At 46.8% G+C, this 24687-nt stretch overlaps 1 protein-coding gene and 1 long non-coding RNA gene across 14 annotated transcripts in view; one reads left to right on the forward strand and one right to left on the reverse strand.

Annotated features, from left to right (window-relative positions):
- The window catches only part of EP300 (E1A binding protein p300), a 63886-nt gene extending 55463 nt beyond the window's left edge, over positions 1–8423 (forward strand). Inside the window, exons 28-31 of the mRNA XM_019961868.2 lie at positions 722–886; positions 2201–2362; positions 4606–4887; positions 5141–8423. Of these exons, the coding sequence (XP_019817427.2) occupies positions 722–886; positions 2201–2362; positions 4606–4887; positions 5141–7315 (2784 nt within the window). The 3' untranslated portion in view covers positions 7316–8423. The remainder of the gene's footprint in view (positions 1–721; positions 887–2200; positions 2363–4605; positions 4888–5140) is intronic.
- The window catches only part of LOC139183258 (uncharacterized), a 41197-nt gene that overhangs the window by 15700 nt on the left and 810 nt on the right, over positions 1–24687 (reverse strand). For 2 of the 13 annotated variants that reach the window (XR_011566869.1, XR_011566864.1), the window contains exons 1-4: positions 23647–23761; positions 22421–22460; positions 9318–9427; positions 1838–1943 (exon numbers count right to left, since the gene is read on the reverse strand). This is a non-coding gene — a long non-coding RNA (uncharacterized lncRNA). The other 11 variants (XR_011566870.1, XR_011566874.1, XR_011566873.1 and 8 more) reach the window with 11 other exon arrangements.

Genomic DNA, 24687 nt, shown 5'->3' on the forward strand with positions numbered 1-24687 from the left:
ACTTGAACTGTTAAATTTTTTACGTGTTTTTATTTATGGGGAGGGAAAACATGAGCTGCTGCTGCTGCTAAGTCGCTTCAGTTGTGTCGACTCTATTCGACCCCATAGATGGCAGCCCACCAGGCTCCCCTGTCCCTGGGATTCTCCAGGCAAGAATCTGGAGTGGTTGCCATTTCCTTCTCCATGAACTGGTATTGTCCTAATAAGCAGCCCAGAAAATCGTTCTTAGCTATATGGTTTCCAGTATCTGTAACTGGGATTTTTCTGAACATACTTCTCAGTAGAAACTGCCAATATTTCTAGGATTTTTGCAAGGCCAGCGCGCCTCCCATCACACTGCATTCTGTCTCAGAAGTGCTGGAGGCATGGGTGTGAGTGCTGCTGCCTCTGCCTTTGTTCCCGACAGAGGCATTTGTCACTTGGTTACATAAAGGCAGATAATCTCCCCGTCCTCAAGGGTAGAGGAAAGAGGAAGCCAGAAATACTGACTTCAGACCAGACCTTTCCCTGTTGGTGACACTGTCTCCCCAGGCACCAGGCTTGGGCACAAAATCCCTGCTGTCTTGCACAAAATCCCTGCTGTCTTCCAGAAGACAAATCTGGTTCTTTGCATTTCTTGAATCCATTAGCTGTGACTCTGCTGCTATATAATAAACACTTCCCCCTCCCCCCCCCCCCCCCAAAAATAGACATTGCTGTTTGTTCTTGGATATTTTCACAGGACATTTTAAAACAAGCTACTGAAGATCGATTGACAAGCGCGAAGGAATTGCCTTACTTTGAGGGTGATTTCTGGCCCAACGTCCTGGAAGAGAGCATTAAGGAACTGGAACAGGAGGAGGAGGAGCGGAAGCGGGAGGAGAACACCAGCAACGAGAGCACAGATGTGAGCACTCTGCGTTTCCCTTTTCCGCCTCTGCCTCCGCTCATATGACCCAGACGTGAGCTGAAGCTTTCACCGGGCCCTGAAGCTCCAGCTGTCTAAATTGGGCAGGCGGGGAATATTGGTATAGATAAGTTACTATGGTTCTAGTTTAGAGATTTTAAGCCCTTTTTGCACCAGCTGCTACTGCTAAGTTACTTCAGTCATGTCTGACTCTGTGCGACCCCATAGACGGCAGCCTACCAGGCTCCCCCGTCCCTGGGATTCTCCAGACAAGAACACTGGAGTGGGTTGCCATTTCCTTCTCCAATGCAGAAAAGTGAAAGTGAAGTCGCTCAGTCGTGTCCGACTCTTAGCGACCCCATGGACTGCAGCCTACCAGGCTCCTCCATCCATGGGATTTTCCAGGCAAGAGTACTGGAGTGGGGTGCCATTGCACCAGAGCTCATTTTTAAATGGAATCTTAGATTTCTAGTAATGGAAACCCTGGAGAACAGAACATTACCTGTCTAGAACACGAGGTTGATAAACTGTTTCTGCAAAAGTCTGAATGTTTCAGGCCTTATATTGTCTCCAGCACATTCTTTTTTTCTTCTTTAAACAATCGTTTAAATGTAAAAACTATCATTCTTAGCCGTACAAAAAACAGATCTGGGCCAGAGTTTACCAGTCCCCCCAACAGAAGTTGCCTTATAGCAGGTCACCTGAGGAGTTTTTCCTTGTCATTTATTTCCCTGCAGTATGTTTCGGTTGCCCTTGCTGAGCCTGAACTACTGAAGTCACCCTTAGTCTAAGAACTCTTTACAGCCTGCAGTTTAGATTCCTCGATTGAATGTTTTTCAAGGGTTTTCTTTTTTTTTTTAATAGTAGGTCCATGAAATTTTAGAAAGTGAGTCGAAGGAAATAGAGCCAGGGCCTTTGGCTCCCTGCTCCCATGTACATACACTTCACTACCTGTTGCTCACTCCTCTCCATCCTCAGATTTGGTATGGCCTGGCTCCACCTGAGGTGTCTCCCGGTCCGCAGCTTCCGCTGGCCAAGGAGCTAAGGCTGCTGTTGCCTAATGAAAAGATAGAAGAGAGATTTTCAGTGAGAGAAAATTAATGCAAAAACATTAGTAAACCTTAGTTTACTGTAAACAACAGCTTTAAAAATAGAGGAGCAATGAAGAGAAAGCAGCTGTTAGAAGGTTATGATCTGTTCCTCCATTAGAAACTTGTTCTTAACAGTTATTAACAAATAACTGTTCCAAACTTCTAAACAGTCTGTTAACAAAGAGTTATTAACATTTTCTTGTTCTCTTATGGTAACCTGCAGGTGACAAAGGGAGACAGCAAAAATGCTAAAAAGAAAAACAACAAGAAAACTAGCAAAAACAAGAGCAGCCTGAGTCGTGGCAATAAGAAGAAGCCAGGCATGCCTAACGTATCCAACGACCTCTCACAGAAATTGTATGCCACCATGGAGAAGCACAAAGAGGTAAGGGGACAGCCGAAGAGCAGGAAAACCAAGGCCAGGGTCCTCCAGAACTGCCCACCGTAGTTGGTATCTATGATGTGAGCACCAGATCATATGAAACTCAGAAGGAAGGAAATCATTTGAGGGAGAAGAAAGCAAAGAGAGGGCGGTGAGAACAGGAAATGGTAAGGTGTCTTACTTGGATTTGTAGCTGTTACAAAGCTATATGGTGTTGGGAAAAGTGTAAGCACAGTTTGTCTGACCCTATTGTTTGTAACCGTTTCATGTTTGTGTTTCTGTCCATTGTTCAGAAGATCGGCTTGTTGGATATTTTTTGGGTATCTTTGTGGTCTTGCTTTAGACCAAAGCCCCTTAGAACTCTATTTGGCCATTCAAGTTTGTAATGGAACTTTGGCAAAACGAATGAATGTTTTGCCTAACTGAAAGGGAATTGGCAAATGGAGAGAATTGAAGAAAAGTTAAACTTTGATATATGCATTTGTGAATGCCTTCACAGCAAAGTTAAAACTTTGAATTATTTCAATATTTATATTGGTTATTTGTTGTTTGGGAATATAACTGAGTATGTTGGGTTTTTTTCCCCTTCGACATTATTGTTGGTAAGATGAGGCGTGTTGAAGATGTTGCTTTGTTTAAACATCTGTTTATCTCCATGTTCAGACATCAGGTTCTTACAGGAAGAGGCTATTAATGTGGAGAGGGAACTGATGGTTTGACTTTAGGTGTGGAACCCTGAAATAACAGCCATTAGGAAAGGCCCTTAGAGTATGTTGTAGTCGGTATGACTTCAGTTGTAGATATATCATCTGAAGAATTTGTGGGTAGTAGTCTCCTGTTAGGAGTTAGAATCTAATTGTAATCATTTTATTAAATTTAGGTGTTGTTTTAGCTCTAGGGTGACATTCAGCAGAGTCAGTCACGATGGCTGTTATTGGAGGTTGGCCATAGTGAAGGTTTCCTAGGGAGTCACCAGGTGGTTTGATCTGCCCCCACTTGTTAGATACAGTACTTCCCTGTGTGTGATTGCATTTTCACAACACTCCTCACTCTATGAATGCTTGCTTTGAGCCGCAGTAGCAAACCCAGTATCACAGATCCCCCCTTGAGCTTTTAACTCTGGCTTTGATGCGTCTTTACTCAGTGTGGATGCTCTTGTCCTGTGTTGTTTTCTGGCACGCGCAGTCTTAGTCCCACGTCCCGTCTCCCGCTCTCACCCGGGGCCGAACCCATGCCCTGCAGTGGAGTGCAGTGTTTACCAGTGGGCCACCGAGAAAGTCACTGTGTTCTTTTCCTAGACTCTTGTTCTGTGCCAACATTGCTGCCCAGATATATAACAAATATTACTGCCAGTTTGCACAGATTTTCAGCCTCAAAAAAACTGACAGGATATAGTGGGCAATACAGCAGTTACAAGTTCTTGATGTCTTGAAGGTTCCATTTTACATTTTATTACAGAAATAACAGCAGCTTCCTCTTGCAGCCTTTATACCAGTGGTTATGGGAAACAGTGGTTGTATTGTGTTTTTAAACTTCAACAAAAAATTTTTGTTTCTGTAGCAAGGAAAAATATTTTTTTTTTCTTTTTTCCTTCCAAACTTACAGGAAAGTTCTACAGAAGATGCCCTCCTGTTGCCTTCAGCTAGATTCATCAGTTAACGTTCTGCTACATTTTATTTCAGTAAGCTCCTTCTAAGACAGAGGACACGTTCTGCATAAGCGTGCTGTGACTTCACACTCGGGAAACCTCACCCCTGTAGCCACCTCCCATCTGCTCCTCTGCTCCATGTTGAGTTGCCGTGTCTCAGTTCCTAGCTTTATTTTCTTTCATGACATGGGCATTTTGCGAAGACTCCAGGCCAATTGCTTTGTAGAATATCTATCCATTTGGGTTTTTCTGATTTGTTTCCTTATAATTAGAGTCAGGTTAAACCATAGATTGCATTTTAAAAGTTGACCTCTTTGAAGCAGAATGTCCCCTGTATGGCCCTGTGTCTGACCATTCTTCTTTTGAAGAATTACTGAATGAGGTAGAAAACATAAGATGTAGATGTTTTAGGCCCATTGTAGTCAGTTTCAAAAAAGAGAACAAATGCGTGAAGCAGGAGAACGAGGGCAGTATCGTGTAACCTTGCGGAGTGGTCACAAAACGAAGCCAGGCATCCCAGCCCCCCAGGTGCACAGCCTGGCCCAGCTGTCTGCAGTACTCTAGTTCCAGAGTCCAGAGGAGACTGTCTGTTTTGCAGGTCTTCTTTGTGATCCGTCTCATCGCTGGCCCTGCCGCCAACTCCCTGCCTCCCATAGTTGACCCCGACCCCCTCATCCCCTGTGACCTGATGGATGGGCGGGATGCCTTTCTCACCCTTGCAAGGGACAAGCACCTGGAGTTCTCGTCGTTGCGAAGAGCCCAGTGGTCCACCATGTGCATGCTGGTGGAGCTGCACACCCAGAGCCAGGACCGCTTTGTCTACACCTGCAACGAGTGCAAGCACCACGTGGAGACACGCTGGCACTGCACCGTGTGTGAGGTCGGTCCCTTGGCGGGGAGGGCTGGGGGTTCCAGGTACCTGGGAGGTGGTTCAGAGGTGGTACTGGCCTGAGGGCAGGCTCCGGGGCCAGTGTGAGGACCAGAACAGGCCAGGTGGGGCCTGGTGTCAGATTTGAGTGGTTGGGCTAAAGAAGCTTTCTCTAAACTAGGGCTTTTTAGCCCAAGCAGGATGTGTAAATGCCTTTGAATGGCTTGAATCCTGGAGTGTTGACCTGCGCCTCTGTTTTCCCCAGGATTATGACTTGTGTATCACCTGCTACAACACTAAAAACCACGACCACAAGATGGAGAAGCTCGGGCTGGGGCTTGATGACGAGAGCAACAACCAGCAGGCTGCCGCCACGCAGAGCCCGGGAGACTCCCGCCGCCTGAGCATCCAGCGCTGCATCCAGTCGCTGGTGCACGCCTGCCAGTGCCGCAACGCCAACTGCTCGCTGCCGTCCTGCCAGAAGATGAAGCGGGTGGTGCAGCACACCAAGGGCTGCAAGCGCAAGACCAACGGCGGCTGCCCCATCTGCAAACAGCTCATCGCCCTGTGCTGCTACCATGCCAAGCACTGCCAGGAGAACAAGTGCCCCGTGCCCTTCTGCCTCAACATCAAGCAGAAGCTCCGGCAGCAGCAGCTGCAGCACCGGCTCCAGCAGGCCCAGATGCTGCGCAGGAGGATGGCCAGCATGCAGCGGACTGGTGTGGTGGGGCAGCAGCAGGGCCTGCCCTCCCCTACCCCTGCCACCCCCACCACGCCGACGGGCCAGCAGCCCACCACCCCGCAGACACCCCAGCCCCCACCCCCCTCTCAGCCCCAGCCCACACCTCCCAACAACATGCCGCCCTACTTGCCCAGGACTCAAGCTGCTGGCCCAGTGTCCCAGGGCAAGGCAGCAGGCCAGGTGACGCCCCCGACCCCTCCTCAGACTGCTCAGCCCCCACTTCCGGGACCCCCACCTGCAGCAGTGGAGGTGGCCATGCAGATTCAGAGGGCAGCCGAGACGCAACGCCAGATGGCCCACGTGCAAATCTTTCAGCGGCCGATCCAGCACCAGATGCCGCAGATGACTCCCATGGCCCCTATGGGTATGAACCCGCCCCCCATGGCCAGAGGGCCTGGTGGGCATTTGGAGCCAGGGATGGGGCCCACTGGCATGCAGCAGCAACCCCCATGGGCCCAGGGAGGACTGCCCCAGCCCCAGCAGCTGCAGTCTGGGATGCCCCGGCCAGCCATGATGTCGGTGTCACAGCACGGGCAGCCCCTGAACATGCCTCCCCAGCCGGGCCTGGGCCAGGTAGGTGTGAGCCCTCTCAAGCCAGGCACTGTGTCTCAACAAGCCTTACAGAACCTCCTGCGGACTCTCAGGTCTCCCAGCTCCCCCCTGCAGCAGCAACAGGTGCTCAGTATCCTTCATGCCAACCCCCAGCTATTGGCTGCGTTCATCAAACAGCGGGCTGCCAAGTACGCCAACTCCAACCCGCAGCCCCTCCCCGGGCAGCCGGGCCTGCAGCCCCCCGCTATGCCAGGTCAGCAGGGGGTCCACTCCAGCCCCGCCATGCAGAACTTGAACCCCATGCAGGCAGGTGTCCCGAGGGCTGGCCTGCCCCAGCAGCCCACACAGCAGCAGCAGCTCCCGCCACCCATGGGCGGGATGAGCCCACAGGCTCAGCAGATGAACATGAATCACAGCACCATGCCCTCGCAATTCCGAGACATCTTGAGGCGACAGCAGATGATGCAGCAGCAGCAGCAGGGAGCGGGGCCAGGGATGGGCCCGGGGCTGGCCAACCACAACCAGTTCCAGCCTCCCCAGGGCGTGGGCTACCCTGCCCCGCAGCAGCAGCCGCCACCGCGAATGCAGCATCACATGCAGCAGATACCACAAGGGAGCATGGGACAGATGGGCCAGCTCCCGCAGGCCCTGGGAGCAGAGGCGGGAGCCAGTCTGCAGGCCTACCAGCAGCGGCTCCTTCAGCAACAGATGGGCTCGCCGGCCCAGCCCAACCCCATGAGCCCCCAGCAGCACATGCTCCCGAGTCAGGCTCAGTCCCCGCACCTCCAAGGCCAGCAGATCCCGTCTCTCTCCAATCAAGTGCGATCTCCCCAGCCTGTCCCTTCTCCGCGGCCTCAGTCCCAGCCCCCCCACTCCAGCCCTTCCCCACGGATGCAGCCTCAGCCTTCTCCACACCACGTCTCCCCACAGACCAGTTCTCCACATCCTGGACTGGTCGCTGCCCAGGGCAACCCCATGGAACAAGGGCATTTTGCCAGCCCGGACCAGAATTCGATGCTCTCTCAGCTCGCTAGCAATCCAGGCATGGCAAACCTCCATGGTGCGAGCGCCACGGACCTGGGACTCGGCACCGACAACTCAGACTTGAATTCAAACCTCTCACAGAGTACACTAGACATACACTAGAGACACCTTGTAGTATTTTGGGAGCAAAAAAAAAAATTATTTTCTCTTAAGACTTTTTGTACTGCAAACAATTTTTTTGAATATTTCTTAGCCTAAGAGACAATTTTCCTTGGAACACATAAGAACTGTGCAGTAGCTGTTTGTGGTTTCGAGCAAACATGCGAGATGAACCTGAGGGGTGATAGAATACAAAGAATATATTTTTGTTAATGGCTGGTTACCACCAGCCTGTTTTTTTTCCCTTGTGTGTTTGGTTCAAGTGTGCACTGGGAGGAGGCTGAGGTCTGTGAAGCCAACCACATGCTCCTGCCTTGCACCTCCAATAGGTTTTATTATTTTTTTTAAATTAATGAAAATATGTAATATTAATAGTTATTATTTACTGGTGCAGATGGTTGACATTTTTCCCTATTTTCCTCACTTTATGAAAGAGTTAAAAAAGAACATTTCTAAAACCAGAGGACAAAAGGGGTTAATGTTACTTTAAAATTCATTCTATATATATATAAATATATATAAATATATATTAAAATACCAATTTTTTTTCTCTGGGTGCAAAGACGTTCATTCTTTTAAAAATGTTTAAAAAAAGAAAAAAAGAAAAAAAAAAAAAACCCCTTTGCTCCCCTCAAGTCAACTTTTGTGCTCCAGAAAATTTTCTATTCCGTAAGTCTGATCGTAAAAACTTCAAGTATTAAAGTAATTTGTACATGTAGAGAGAAAAATGACTTTTTTCAAAATATACAGGGGCAGCTGCCAAATTGATGTATTATATATATTGTGGTTCTGTTTCTTGAAAGAATTTTTTTCGTTATTTTTACATCTAACAAAGGAAAAAATTAAAAAGAGGGTAAGAAACGATTCCAGTGGGATGATTTTAACACGCAGAATGTCCCTGGGGTTTCTTCTGTGCTTGCTTTCTTCCTCCTTACCCTGCCCCCACCCCACACACACACACACTTTCTGTAAAACTTGAAAATAGAAAGCAAAAACCCTCAACTTGTAAATCATGCGATTAAAATTGATTACTTATGAACTTTGGATCACTGTATAGACTGTTAAATTTGATTTCTTATTACCTATTGTTAAATAAACCGTGTGAGACAGACCCCTGATTTTGTTTTACTTCTTGCGGTTGCATCTCTGTGTTGGAAACCATCGGTTTAAATGCCTGACATCTGGGATTTCGGGCGGAAGGTGAGAGCACTGGCTTAACAGCCCTCCCTAACTACTACGTGAAGTGATTTTGTGATAAGATAGATTTTGATAAATTCATCCAAAATTTTGGAAAAAGACTTGCCAGGGAAAAAGACAAGCACCAGCTAAACATTAATTGTATCCATTTGAATTGATACAAGCCTTTATCAGCTTGATACAGCTCCTTCTCTGTGGTCCCCTATGTATGACCGCATGGTCGTCATTCAGTCACCCTCATCTTAAAGGAGTAAGAATGACCACCTAAGAGGAGTCATACCTGCTGAAGTCACAAGTAGCTCCACTGGAAGCTGGGGCAACAATACAGCCCTGTTCTCTGTGAAACACTTTATTTTGCTGACTGCCAGCCAAGAAGTCCTGGGGGGATGAGGCTGTAGGAAAAGACACTCTGGAAATAAAACCCACAATGGGAAGGCTGAGAGAGACTAGCACAGAGTATGGTACTGAGATGGGTGTTGAAGAACAGAAGGGGAACCGGCCCTTCCTCTACAGAATATTACATCCACTGTGGACAAGCTTGAAAAGTCAGAAGGACCCTGGAGTGAGCTGCTCTGGCAGCATTTGGCAGGTCTTCCTTGTTACTCTAATAGAGCTTTAATTTACATTGACTCGATCATCTGCTAAAGGCTAAGGAAAGAAGACCCTCTTCAAGTACCTTAATTCAAACTCCTGTTTGGCCTTTCCACTAGTTTACTTGGTCTCAGCAAAAATAACCAGTATGTCCATGTGAGGTGGACCAGCACACTCAAGCACCCACCCCGGAAAATGTTAGCCAGTGTCCACCTGCCTCAGGTCAGTGGTCCAGCAGACATACACGCAGCGCCTACGTTCTGTGCCAGGCCGGACAACACACGTGGATGCGGTGCAGCTTTGCCCTCAGGCTAGCCAGCTAGTGATCTAGAAGAAACGACAGAATGATGCTTAAACAAGATAAAGTGGAAAGTCTTAAGCATTGTAAGCAGGGAACAGAGGAAGTAGGAGTAAAAGCTTCTGGCTATTGGGAAGTTTCTGGGGAGGACAGCACTTAAACTTTCCTTTGTGGGGACTATCCACAGCTTTGTGGGGGAGATGGATGGGATCCAAAGGAGAGAGGTGAGGACGGTCTCCGCCCCTGAAGAGAAGAGTCAGTTCCTACTGGGAAAAAAACAGCTTCAGGTCCCCATGACAGACCAGAGAGAAGATGTGAGTGCCTGTTACAGAAAGGTCCCCAGTGTGGTCCCCACAACTAGAGACCCAGGGTAGATCTGAGCGCCCAACAAGGAAGATACTTAGAATTCCATCCATTTCCAAGCAGTGGATTCCCAGCCTAGGTAACCCTAGCCTCTGGCCAAATACAGCTGGATTGAAGTGTTAACATTCGCAATTTTGCAAGGAGGAAGTGGGGACAGAAATAATTAAATGGGGAGGAGGACACAAGCTGTCCTCGCCCAGGCCAGAGGCAGTGCTAGGGAGAGGAAAGATTGAATTAATACACAGCCAGGGATACAAGAAGGTGATTCCAGTGTTTCTGTGTATTGAAAATTACCACAATCAAAAGGTCTAAAAGGAGCCCCAAGTTTCCAATTGGGCTGTTTCTCGGACATCAGTCTAGGAAATGGGTGCAGCAGTGTCCAGGTGCTTTTTCATTTACTAGCTCACTGAATCCTCAAAACCAGCTCCAAAAGCTGACAAATGAGAAGACTGCAGCTTGGGTGTGTGCGCAAGGTCCTACAGCCAGAGCGAGCCAAAGGCTGCTGGACTCCAGCCCTGCCTTCCCCGGCATCCTTTCTCTCACTGCAGAGAAGCCCCGGTGACGGCTGACGACACAGGGCTGTATTCCAAACAAATCCAAAACACAGACTAAAAACTGAAGGGACAAAAACTAAGGAATAATAAACTTAAGTTCCAGGGTTCTCCAACCAGGGAACCTGATCTCTAGACAGTTTCCCGAAGTGTTAAGTTCAGGACGTAGTCATGCTGTTCAAGGAGCGCACAGGCCAGCATCAAAAAGGATAAAATGTTTAAGAATAAATTTAACAAAAGACATGCACAATTGTACACTGAAAACTACAGAACATCACTGAAAGAAATGAAAGACCTAAAGAAATAAAAGGACATCCTTGTTCATGGATCAGAAGACTGGGAAGACCACATATTGTTAAGAAAGTGCGGACATACCTCGTTCTATTGTGCCTCACTTTATTGCACTTTGCAGATACTCACTTTTTTTTTACAAGCAAGATTTGTGTAATCCCTACATCAAGCAAGTCTACCAACGCCAGTTTTCCAATGATATTTGCTCACTTCATTTCTGTGTCACATTTTGGTAATTCTCCCAATATTTCAAACTTTTTCATTATATTTGCTATAGCAAATAGAAGGGGGGAAAGCAGAAGCAGTAACATTTTATTTTCTTCGGTTCCAAAATCACTGCAGACAATGGTGACTGCAGCCATGAAATTTAAAAGATGCTTGCTCCTTGGAAGGAAAGCTATGACAAACGGTATTAAAAAGCAAAGACGTCTCTTTGCCAACAAAGGCCTGTACAGTCAAAGCTGTGGTTCTTCCAGCAGTCATGTATGGATGTGAGAGCTGGACCGTAAGGAAGGCTGAGCACCAAAGAATTGATGCTTTTGAATTGTGGTGCTGGAGAAGACTCTTTGAGAGTCCTGTGGACAGCATGGAGACCAAATGAGTCAATCTGAAAGGAAATCAACTCTGAATATCCATTGGAAGGACTGATGCTGAGACTGAAGCTGAAGCTCCAAACTTTGGCCACCTGATGCAAAGAGCCGACTCACTGGAAAAGACCCTGATGCTGGAAAAGACTGAAGGCAAAAGGAGAAGGGGTGGCAGAGGATGAGATGGTTAGATAGCACTGCTGCCTCAAGGGACATGAGTTTGAGCAAACCCCGGGAGACAGTGAAGGACAGAGGAGCCTGGCGTGCTGTAGTCCATGGGGTAGCAAAGAGTTGGACACGACTTAGCAACTAAAGCGGAGAAGGCAATGGCACCCCACTCCAGTACTTTTGCCTGGAGAGTCTCATGGATGGAGGAGCCTGGTAGGCTGCAGTCCATGGGGTCGCTAAGAGTCAGACACGACTAAGCGACTTCACTTTCACTTTTCACTTTCATGCGTTGGAGAAGGAAATGGCAGCCCACTCCAGTGTTCTTGCTTGGAGAATCCCAGGGACGGGGGAGCCTGGTGGGCTGCCATCTATGGGGTCGCACAGAGTCGGACACGACTGAAGTGACTTAGCAGTAGCAGTAGTAGCGACTAAAGAACAAAATGGTGATCTATGATCAGTGGTCTTTGATGTTACTATTAAAATTGTCTTGGGAAACTAAGAACTATGCCCATCTAAGATGGTGAACTGAATCCATAAATGTGCGTGGTCTGACTGCTCCACTGACTGGCCATCCCCTCATCTCTCTCCCTCTCCTCAGGCCTCCCCATTCCTTGAGACAAAACAATACTGAAACTGGGCCAATTAATAACCCTATGATGGCCTCTAAATGTTCAGGTGAAAGGAAGAGTCACACATCTCTCCCTTTAAAGCAAAAGCCAGAAATGATGGAGCTTAGTGAGCAAGATATGTCAAAAGCTAAGATTGGGCTGAAAGCTGGCCTCTTTCACCAAACAGATTAAGTTGTGAGCACAAAGGAAAAATACTTGAGGGAACTTAACATTGCTACTCCAATGAACACATAAATGATAAGACAGCAAAACAGCCTTACTGTTGATGTGGAAAACAAACTTTTAGTGATCTGGAAAGAAGATCAAACCAGCCCCAACAGTCCCTTAAGCCAAAGCCTAATCCAGAGAAGGCCCTGCCTCTTTAAACTAGGAAGGCTGAGAGAGGTGATGAAGCTGCAGAAGAAAAATCTGAGGCCAGCAGAGACCGGTTCATGAGATTTAAGAAACCACATCCGTGACACAGAAGTACGAGGTGAAATACCAAGTGCTGATGAAGAAGCTGCAGCAAGCTGTCCAGAAGATCTAGCTAAGATAATTAACAGCAGTGGTTGCACCAAACATTTTCGATGCAGATAAAACAAATGAAGATGTGAAGAGCTGACTCATTAGAAAAGACCCTGATGCTGGAAAAGACTGAAGGCGGGAGGAGAAGGGGACAACAGAGGATGAGATGGTTGGATGGCATCACCGACTCAATGGACATGAGTTTGAGTAAACTCCGGGAGGTAGTGAAGGACAGGGAGGCCTTGGCGTGCTGCAGTCCATGCGGTCGCAAACAGTCGGAGACGACTGAGCGACTGAATAACAATAACAAATGAAGACACTATATAGGGTTTTCATAACTAAAGAGAAGTCAGTGCAATGCCTGGCTTCACATCTTCAAAGGACAGGCTGACTCCCTTCTTAGGGAATAACAGAACTGATGACTTGAAGTTGAAGCCTGGGCTCGTTTGCCATTCTGAATATTCTAGGACACTTGATAATTAGGCTAAATCTACTCTGCCTGGGTTCTATAAATGGAAAAACAAAGCCTGGATGATAGTACTCCTGTATAAATGTTGTTTACTGAATATTTTAAGCCCACTGTTGACATACTGCAAAGAAAAGAAGATCTCTTTCAAAATAGTGCTGCTTCTTGACAATGCACCTGGTCCCCCAGAGCTCTGGCAGAGATGTCATGAGATTACTATTGTCCTCATGCCTGCTGACATCCCATCTGCAGCCTGCGGGTCAAGGAGTAACTCCTACTTTCAAGTCTTATTTTTAGGAAACACATTTCATAAGGTTATAGCTTCCACAGATAGTGATATTTCTCTGATGGATCCAGGCAAAATCAGCCGAAAGCCTTCTGGAAAGGATTCACCACTCTAGCTGCCAACAGATTCAAGGCAAGAGGTATTAACAGGAGTTTGGAAGATGATTCCAACCCTTGTGGATGACTCTGAGGCATTCAAGACTTCAGTGGAGGGCTTCCCTGGTGACTCAGTGGTAAAGAATTCGCCTGCCAATGCAGGGGACATCGGTGCAATCCCTGATCCGGGAAGATCCCACAAGCCATGGAGCAATTAAGCCTGTGTGATACAGCTATTAAACCTGTGCTCTAGAACCCAGGAGCCACAGCTACTGAAGCCCGAGCTCCCTAGAGCCTGTGCTCCACAAGAGAAGCCACAGCAATGAGAGGCCCGAGCACCACAAGTGGAGAGTAGCACCTGCTCACCGCAAGTAGAGAGAAGCCCATGCAGCAACAAAGACCTAGAACAGCCAAAAATAAATAAATTATTTTTTTAATTAAAAAAAAAGACTTCAGTGAGAGGAAGTAACTGCAGAGGTGGTGGAAACAGCAAGAGAATGAGAAGTGGCACCTGAAGAAGTGACTGAATTGCTGCCACCTCATGATAAAATTTGGGTGAGGAGTTGCTTCTCATACATAAGCAAAGAAAGTCGTTTCTTGAGATGGAGCCTACTCTTAGTGAGGATGCTGTGAAGACTGTTGGGCAACAGTGGGGTAGAAGATTACAGAAACCTAGGTGATAACAGTGGCAGGGCTTGAGAGGACTGACCCCAACTTTGAAGGAAATTCTACTGGGGGTAAAATGCTACCAAACAGCTGTGCATGCTACAGAGAAAGCATCTGGGAAAGGAAGAGTCACTTGATGATTCAAACTTCACTGTTGTCAATTTTAAGAAATAACCAGTCACCCCAACCACCCTGATCAACATCTCCACCAGCAAAATGGTTACAACTCACTGAAGGCTTAGATGGTTAGCATTTTTAGCAATAGTATAATTGTATACAATAGTATAATCTAACAATAGTATTTTTAAATGATTTACTTATTTATTTTTGGCTGCGCTGGGTCTTTTTTCTGCTGTGTATGGGCTTTCTCTTGTCGTGAGCGGGGGCTACGCTTCATTGCAAAGCACAGGCTGTAGGTGAGCAGGCTTGAGTAGACGCAGTGCGTGGGCTTTGCTGCTCCAAGGCAATGTGGGATCTTCCCAGATCAGGGATCGAACCCGTGTCTCCTGCATTAACAGTCAAATTCTTAACCATGGGACCATGAGAGAAGTCTCACAATTTTAAAATTAAAAGATATGTACATTGTTTTTTAGCCATAATGCTATTGCACATGTAATAAACTATAGGACAGTGTAAACATAACTCTTAATTTTAAGAGTTAAGCACTAGGAAATAAACAAATTCATGTAACTCACTTTATGGCAATACTTGCTTTCCTGCGGTGGTCTGAAAACAAACTGTCAATATATCTGAGGTACGCCTATACTACTCTCCAACTAATCTACAGATTCAATGCAATCCCTATCAAGAAAATGTACTTTTTTTTTTAGAAGAAATTGACATGCTGATCTTAAAATGCATATAGAAATGCAAAGGAGTCAGGGACTCCCCTGTTGAGCCAGTGGCTAAGACTCTGTGCTCCCAATGCATGGGGCTGAAGTTCAATCCCTAGTCAGAGAACTAGATCCCACACACTGCAACTAAGAGTTTCTATAGCTGCAACTAAGACCCGGGGCAGTGAAATTAAATAATGAAAGAAAATGAGACCCACATATTCACGGACAACTTATGCACACCAAAGGCACCAAGGTAATTTGACAGTGAAAGAATAATCTTTTAAGTAAATGATAGTGAAACAAGCAGTTATAAGTAAAACACCAAAAAAAAACTGATTTACACATCAAACCATATACAAACTAAAGCCTTTGACTGTGTGGATCACAATGAACTGTGGAAAATTCTTAAAGAGATGGGAATACCAGACCACCTGACCTGCCTCTTGAGAAGCCTGCATGCAGGTCAGGAAGCAACAGTTAGAACTGGACATGGAACAACAGACTGGTTCCAAACAGGAAAAGGAGTATGTCAAGGCTGTATATTGTCACTCTGCTTATTTAACTTCTATGCAGAGTACATCATGAGAAACGCTGGGCTGGAAGAACCACAAGCTGGAATCAAGATTGCCGGGAGAAATATCAATAACCTCAGATATGCAGATGACACCACCCGTATGGCAGAAAGTGAAGAAGAACTAAAGAGCCTCTTGATGAAAGTGAAAGAGGAGAGTGAAAAAGTTGGCTTAAAACTCAGCATTCAGAAAACTAAGATCACAGCATCTGGTCCCATCACTTCATGGCAGATAGATGGGGAAACAGTGGAAACAGTGGCTGACTTTTTATTTTTGGGCTCCAAAATCACTGCAGATGGTGATTGCAGCCATGAAATTAAAAGACACTTGCTCCTTGAAAGGAAAGTTATAACCAACCTAGACAGTATATTAAAAAGCAGAGACATTACTTTGCCAACAAAGGTCCATCTAGTCAAGGACATGGTTTTTCCAGTGGTCATGTATGGATGTGAGAGTTGGACTATAAAGAAAGCTGAGCGCCAAAGAATTGATGCTTTTGAACTGTGGTGTTGGAGAAGACTCTTGAGAGTCCCTTGGACTACAAGGAGATCAAACCAGTCCATCCTAAAGGAGATAAGTCCTGAGTGTTCATTGGAAGGACTGATGTTGAAGCTGAAACTCCAATACTTTGGCCACCTGATGCGAAAAGCTGAGTCCTTTGAAAAGACCCTGATGCTGGGAAAGATTGAAGGTGGGAGGAGAAGGGGATGACAGAGGATGAGATGGTGGGATGGCATCACTGACTCAATGGACATGTGTTTGGGTAGACTCCAGGAGTTGGTGATGGACAGTGAGGCCTGGCGTGCTGCGGTTCACTGGGTTGCAAAGAGTTGGACACGACTCAGCGACTGAACTGAACTGAACTGAAAAGTTAAAGCTACAACTACTGAATTTTCTGGAAGGAAACATAGTAAAAAAAAAAAAATCTCTGCAAATCTGGAGAGGCAAAGATTTCTTAGGATGCAAAAATCATGACTCATAAAAAAATTTTTTTTATTAACTTGAGTAGAACACAGTTTAATACTCATAAAACACCGTTAAGAAAATGTGAACAGCCCACAACCTGGGAAAATATTCACAATACAAATACTTGATACACTAAAAAAAAGACCAGCATCTAGAATAAAGAACCCCTACAACTTAATAGTAAGAAGACAGATAACCCAATTAAAAAATAGGCAGTAAGATTTAAGCACACACTTCACATGATAAGATATGTGAATGACAATAAGCAAATGAAAAGTGCTTATTAACATCATTAGTCTTCAGAGAAATGCAAACTAAAACCACAAGATACCAAAACCACAAGATATACACCCACTAAAATGGCTCAAATTGAAAAGGCTGTCAATACCAAGTGTTGGTAAGAACACCGAACTACTAAAATTCTCCCAGCGTGCCATTCAATGTTTAAAATGCCAAACTCTGGAAGACAGTTTGAGAGTTTTTTATAAATTCAATCACACCAGTATTCTAAGACCCAGGAATTCTATGAAATTCCCAAGTATTTACCCCAAACATTTGTCCATGCGGAGAACTGCGCATGCACGTTCCCAGCAGCTTTATTCCTAACAGCCCCGAACTGAAAGCAACCTAATGTCTAGCGCCAGGTGGATGGACGCTCAGCCACCAGGACACTGCCCAGCAAAGAAGCAACCTCACTCATGCAACAAGGAGGATGAGCCTCGAAAGAACGCAATGCTGCGTGAAAAAAGCCAAATTTAAAAGCATATACTGTATTACATTTATGTGAGATTCTAGAAAAGGCAAAGCTAGTCCATTAGTAGCAAAAATCAGAACAGTGGTTGCCGAGGGCCAGACGGGGGTAGAGTACGGCCTGACCGTGAAGGCACCTATTGGTAAACTCCCTGGGGTGGTGGGAATGCTTGGTTTCCGGTGTGGGAGTGAGGGTACTCATCGAACTGGACTCACCGCATCTCACCTCACCCCAGAGAAGACTCCTGGCCAGAGGCCGCATCTTCCCTAGCCTCCCCCACTGCCAGGCCATTGACGCCAGCAAACACCAAACGTCACACTGTGCAGCGTGTGTGACACACAGCGTTTCACTGAACTCTCTGGTAAGGATGTTCTGTGATGGTGCAGACCTTGGCCCTAACCCTAAAATATAAGTCTGTCCTACACTGAGCCACTAGCCACACATGGCAACTGAGCACTGGAAAGGCAGTTCCTACAACTGGGGGACTGAATTGTTCTTTAATTTTAGTGAATTGAAAGGGAAATGCTACTGTAGACAGCACAGTTCCAGCTCTCCCAGAAGTGAGGACCATAATCCTCATTTTACAAGTGAATAAAGTGGGATTCTTGCGAGGTCCCTAATGTCAGTCTATGGGGAAAATATTAAGCTTCTCCCACTCAGGTTAAAAAAGGAAACGTGAAATTGATTGTCCTCTAATGGATCAGCTCAAAGATACAAAATCATCACAAAGAAACAGCACAGTTGCCACGCCTACACTGACGTCCCCAACGTCGCTGCTACCCCATCAGAAGGGCCCATCAGCAATGGCTTTGAGAGAAGACAGGCCATTGCAGACACACGTCCCAGCCCTGGCAAAGGGTCAGCCCAGGGATATCCAGACTCTCCATGCCAACCACCTCCCGGGGTGTGGTCCCAGATGTGGGGCCACAGTCTGGGACTGCCTGTCAACCCCCACCCCTGGCCCCTGGCCATGCGGCTGAAAGTCCTCCACTTCTCCAGGCAAATACATTGACTAGCATGTGTCCATCAGGCCCACGGCCTTGCCTGTGGCACCCGGGGCGTGAGAACCAGAAGAGCTTCCTGGTGCTGAGGCAGGTTTCTGAGCCTGCAGGCAGAGATTCGCAGGGACCAAGCTGGCTGGCGAAAGTGACGAGGGACCCCCGCTGGACTCTGTCCAGGGGCAGCTGGCCTTTCCCAGGGGACTCCCCAGCTCTTCTGCAAGTCTCCTCTGCGGGGGACCACACCAGCCATGGGGCTCAGCACAGGGCCAGGGACACACTGTAAGTGCTTGATGGTGGCTCAAGGCCTCCTCCTCCAGGAAGCTGCCCTGATAACTGGTGCACAGACTCCCTCCTTCGATGGACAGAGCACTTGCTGTCACAGCACGTTTGGGCTCTTGGTCACATGCTGTCCCCACTGTGCAGCACCACATTCCTTGCTAGCCTGCCTTCCAGCCGTGTGCACTCTGCCAGCCCTGCCTCCACCCCCACCAGCATGTGACGAGCACCTGCTGACCACGCAGCTCTCAGGGACGGCATCACCTCCTCAAAGAGGTCCTGACCACCACTTTCCGGCACACTGCCCTGTGTCGATGTGCTCCAGAACCCTGTCTCTAACCAATACTTTTCCTGTTTATTATTTGTTTCAACCCTGTTGACCCGTTTAAGCCCTGGTTCCCACTGGCTGGGTTATTCTGGTCAGTGGGAACATTTGCAGCCAAAAGTTCTTGGGAACTTGCACCTGCCAGGTACCGCTAAGCTTTCACATACATTGCCTCACCCAACACTCACAAAATCCCAGCAAGGTAAGTTCTGTTAGTACTCCAGTTTTCACATGAGAAAACTGAGATGCAGGAAGATTCAAGAACATGGACTTCCTTGGTGGCTCAGTGGAAAAGAATCCACCTGTCTATAGGGGACCCAGGCTCAATCCCTGGCCTGGGAAGATCCTACATGCCAAGGGGCAACTAAGCCCATGCACTACAACTACTGAGCCACGTGCCCTAGAGGCTGTGCTCCACAACAGAAGTCACCAAAATGAGAAGCTCGTGCACCCCGACTAGAGTAGCACCCACTCTGGGCAACTGAAGAGTAACCAAATGCAGCAACAAAGACCCAGCAGCCAAAAATAAATAAATTAATCTTTTTTAGAAAAAGACTCATGGAAGAAAACATAGAGAAAATCTTTGTAACTTTGGGTTAGGCAAAGAATTCCTAGATATACCTCTTTAAAAATGATAAACTGGACTTTATCAAGATTTAAAACTTGCCTTGCAAAAACGATGAGAGAACAAACCATATGAAGAGAATATGTGTAAATATCTGTAAATCATAAATACAACAAAAACTGCTATTCAAAAAACCAAACAAACACAGCAAAAGTAAACATCCATCAAACTAAAAAGCTTCTACTCAGCAAAGGAAACAATCTGCAAAATGAAAAGGCAACCTACCAAATGGGAAAAAATATTTGCAAATCATATCTTTGATAAGATTTAATATCCAAAATATATAAAGAATTCATATAACTCAACAGCAAAACAAACAGCCAACAATCCAATTAAAAAATAGGCAGAGGATCTGAAAAGACATTTTTCCAAGACCACCAGATGGCCGACAGGCCCATGAAAAGGTGTTCAACACCACTAATCATCAGGGAGACACAGATAAAAACCATAGTGAGAGACCACCTCACACTTTTTAGAGTGACTATTATCAAAAAAGACAAGAAATAACAAGTGTCTGTGAGGATGTGGAGAAAAGGGAATCCTTATCCACTATTATGGACATGTAAATCTGGTACAGGCACTACGCACACAGTATGGAGTTTCCGAAAATAATTAAAAATAGAACTATATGAACCAGTCATTCTACTTCTGGGTATCTATCTGAAGGAATGAACCCTAAATCAAAAGGATATCTGCACCCTTGTGTTCACTGCAGCAATATTTACAATAGTGAAGATATATTAACCACCTGGGTGTCCATTCACTGACGGATAAATGAATACAGACAATATGTTAAATGTATACAATTGAATAGGGGCTTCCCAGGTGGTGCAGTGGCGAGAACGTGCTTGCCAATGCAGGAGACAAGAGAGACTCAGGTTGGATCCCTGGATCGGGAAGATCCCCTGGAGTAGGGAATGGCAACCCACTCCAGTATTCAAGCCTGAAAAATCCCATAGACAGAGGAGCCTGGCGGGCTACAGTCCATGAGGTCACAGAGTCAGACAGGACTGAGCACAGAAGATACAACTGAATATGATCTAGTCACTAAAAAAAAAAAAATCCTGCCATTTGCGGGTGGACCTTGAAGGTGTTGTTGCTGGTGCTGTTGTTCAGTCCCTACGTCACGTCCGACTCTTGTGACCCCGTGAACTGCAGCACCTGAGAACATCTTACCTGCCTCCTGAGAAATCTGACTGCAGGTCAAGAAGCAACCGTTAGAACCGCATGGTTCCAAATCGGGAAAGGAGTACAACAAGGCTGTATATTGTCACCCTGCTTATTTAACTCATATGCCGACTACATCATGCAAAACGCATGGCTGGATGAAGCACAAGCTGGAATCAAGATTGCAGGGAGAAATATCAATAATCTCAGATATGCAGATGACACCACCCTTATAAAGAGCCTCTTGATGAAAGTGAAAGAGGAGAGTGAAAAAGTTGGCTTAAAACTCAACATTTAAAACACTGAGATCAAGGCATCTGGTCCCATCACTTCATGGCAAATAGAAGGGAAACAATGGAAACAGTAAGAGACTTCATTTTCTTGGGTTCCAAAATCACTGCAGATGGTGATTGCAGCCATAAAATTAAAAGACACTTGCTCCTTGGAAGGAAAGTTATGACCAACCGAGACAGCATATTAAAAAGCAGAGACATTACTTTGCCGACAGAGGTCCATCTAATCAAAGCTATGGTTTTTCCAGTAGTCACATATGGATGTGAGAGTTGGACCATAAAGAAACCTGAATGCTGAAGAATTGATATTTTTGAACTGTGGTGTTGGAGAAGACTCTTGCGAGTCCCCTGGACTGCAAGGAGATCCAAACAGTCTATCCTAATGGGAATCAGTCCTGAATATTCATTGGAAGGACTGATGTTGAAGCAGAAGCTCCAATACTTTGGCCACCTGATGCGAAGAACTGACTCACTGAAAAAGACCCTGATGCTTAGAAAGATTGAAGGCAGAAGGAGAAGGGGATGACAGAGGATGAGATGGTGGGATGGCATCACCGACTCGATGGACATGAGTTTGAGTAGGCTCTGGGAGTTGATGATGGACAGGGAAGCCTGGTCTGCTGTAGTCCATGGGGTCACAAAGAGTCAGACGTGACTGAGCAACTGAACTGAATTGGTCCAAGTGTCACAATAGTGGTTAGTCTCACTAATCACTATTGAGTGCACTTATCATAGGAAACCAGTGACATTTTCAGATTTAATTGTGGTCAGTGGAAGAATATGCTCCTGCTATTTAATTTGTTAGATAAGGCCCACACCTGTTTTGCATCTCCCTTTTTGAAATGTCAGGATTGCGTTAAAGGAATTACTTACTTCATGTGTCCCCACAGCACCACATCACATTTAGAAAGAGGGGCTAGAACATCACCATGGATTTATAAATGTTTATCCCCTTCCCTGCAGGAGGGATTGGGCTTTTTTTTTTTTTTAAGGTTTCCTAGTTGATTTCAAGGTGATCAGCTGAAATGAGCAAAAACCATGGTGGGTTGTCATGAGGATTAAATAAAATACTCAAAGGCACCGGGCCTAAGGAGCTGTTTATTAAATATTCACAGACTCTGAACCTGGATTGATCAACAATGGGAAAAGTGTTGTTTAGTGAAAAGTTTTTCAGCACCAACAAGGCTGATTTACTTAACTTTTCTACGCTTCACTCTCATTTCTAAAAAGGATAAAAACCCCTCCGGCCTTTTAAGTTTGTTGTGGGGAAAAACAAAGTTACAGGATCAATGAGAACAGGCAGCCTGGAAACACCTGACACACATCACGGTAGAAAACGCTTGGCCTCTCTCCCTTTCACAGGCCGATGGGGACTGAAAAAAACACAGCGTCTCTTAGGGTCCCTGTCAGTGTCTGTGATAATAAACTGCCAGCTGCTTAGACCTTGCTACATGTATTAGTAAATACACCCCTCAAAAATGGGCATTTGATAAGCACCCATCAATTAACTGTACACCTGGAAGTGGTGCCACCAAATTAACTGCCATTATTCTACAAAGAAACGATTTCAGTTCTTTAACTGATACTTCAAAATTCCTACTTACATTTTGCATTTGCCTTCCAGTAATCTGCTAGGAGGTGAACCTGTCAATAGGAAGGACAAAAATTATCTATCACCAACGCCCTCAAAAGAACGCTCACTTAGAAAACCCAAAATAGTCAGCTGGAATTTTCAGAATTCAATCAACCCCCTCTCTACCTACCTCCCACTTTTGAATCTGCCTATAGGACTCCTTGTAGTTGATCCAGCCCAAATCAAGAAATGTTTAAAAAATAGTAAGAGTCAAAACTGCTGGGGCCTGGTGATCTTGTTTGCTGGGACACAGTCGTTGGGACTTGGGAAGGGGCAAGCAGATTCCGCAAAAAAGCTGCTTTAAACTAATAGCTAGGCACTCAGATGAGGTCAGATGAGGTCACAGCATCTTTGAGCTTTTCAGAGCTCTATGCTCAGCCAGGCAGTATTCCTACATACCTTTGATTTATTCAACATTAAGGCTCTGCCCCTGCTCCCTGATCTTATAAACGTCTCTAGGACACAATTTCTCCATCTATATAGGGAGGCTAATAAAACGCTTCCTCAGTGCGTTGTGAGGAATTATCTCTGACAACGTATCTGAAAGTGCTCTATCTTTTGCAAAGCACTACTCACATACTAGTTATGTCTTCCTAAGTCCAGCCGTTTTCACGTCAGAGCAAAGTGTGGCTTACAGAGATCAAACGTCTTCCCAAGGTCTCACAGAGAACCAGGGCAGAGCTCGCTCGGTTATCTGCAACCATCCAACCCTTCTCAAATTTCAAAGCCTGGTTCGAGTACGCGTTTTCCTCAGCCCAGCGCAGCGGGCAAGAGACAAAAACAGCCCGGGGTTCGCACCCCAGCGCTGCCTCTCACGACCTCCTAGGACACGACTGCTCCGTGCGCCTCAGGGGAAGGATGGGGTGGCGACCCCGCCTGGCCAGCCTGGATACCTAACAATGGCAGTTAGCTTCTTGTCAGTCCAGCTGGCACTCCCTCTCCTATTTTCTCTCCGCTCGGGGGCCTGCAGTCAAGGCCGGGACACTTTGAGGGCTCGCTGAGTGCCAGGCACTGTGCTCGTGGCTCTGGCCGACCGCGACCCCCTCCTCAGCCCAAGACAAATGGTGGTGGTGTGCCTGTGGGGGGTCGTGCCGCCCCATCCTCCCCATCACGGGCAGGCGGGCATCCCAGCTCTGGCAGCCCCCGGTTCAGTAGTTCTCCTATCTCGCTGCCCCGCGACGACTCCAGCGCCCCTACCCTAAACGGCGGTCACTGACCCGCCCTGACTGGCCCCCGGCTGTTCAGCAGTCTGGCCGGGCTCGCACCAGCAGAAGCTGCACCCTTCCCGAGGAGCGGGCCGGGGCGGGGCGCGGGCCGGGGGCGGGCCGCGGGGCGGGGCGGGGCAGCCGGCGGTTGGCGCCGGGAACCCGCGCGCGCTCGCAGGCCACGTGACCCATGGGGCGGGGCGGGTAATGCGAGCAACTCCGCCCCAGGCTGGTATTCCCGCCCCGTAACCCCAGGGGGCGCGCCAAGATCTGGGCCTAATAGTTATCGTCCCATTTTGCAGATGAGGCAAACTGAGGCCAGCCCAGAGTCACGGGGCGGTGGGAGGGGGTGGAGGCCGGCCGGGTGTCAAAGCGGTTAGCACCGTGCCTGCCCCTGGTTGGGGCGGGAAAGCGCTGGTCTCCTTTCCTTTGGATTATATTGGAGCGGAAGCCCTAAGAGGGCAGAACTGTGCCGTTCGGTGTTGTGCCCGAGCACAGTGGGCACGCAGTAAATCAGTTGACTCAATGATTTACTCCGGCCCTGCCTACCTCTCTAACTTCAACTTTGAGTCACTCAGGCTTCTCCTCAAAAGCTTGTACAAGAATCGGAGAAAGTCCAGACAGGAGGGATATGATATGGAAAAGAGCTCCCAGCCTGCACTTGTGCAGAGGAATTAATCCAATTTACAGAAGAGGTGGAGAGAGACCAGCTAGGAGACTTCAGTGAAACCCAGAGCAGGATGATGGTGGTCTGTTTAAGGGGTGGCAGTGGAGATAGAAGGGGAAATGTTTGAGATAGGTTTTGGAGAATTAAGGGGATTTTCTGATGGATTGAAAGTAAGGAACGGAGCAAGAGGAAATAAAGAAGCAGTTCTTAAGTGGCTGATGGTGCTGGATAGTGAAATGGGGAACTCGGAGAGAAATAGGTTTAGGTTAAGGGAATAAAGTGTTCTGTTTTTCTATTATGATGTAAGTTATCTCTACAGATATAAAAGTCTAGAACTCAGCGGACAAACACATGGACTGAAGATGG

This window comes from Bos indicus, chromosome 5 (assembly GCF_029378745.1).
Source record: "Bos indicus isolate NIAB-ARS_2022 breed Sahiwal x Tharparkar chromosome 5, NIAB-ARS_B.indTharparkar_mat_pri_1.0, whole genome shotgun sequence".
Taxonomy (NCBI): Eukaryota; Metazoa; Chordata; class Mammalia; order Artiodactyla; family Bovidae; genus Bos; species Bos indicus.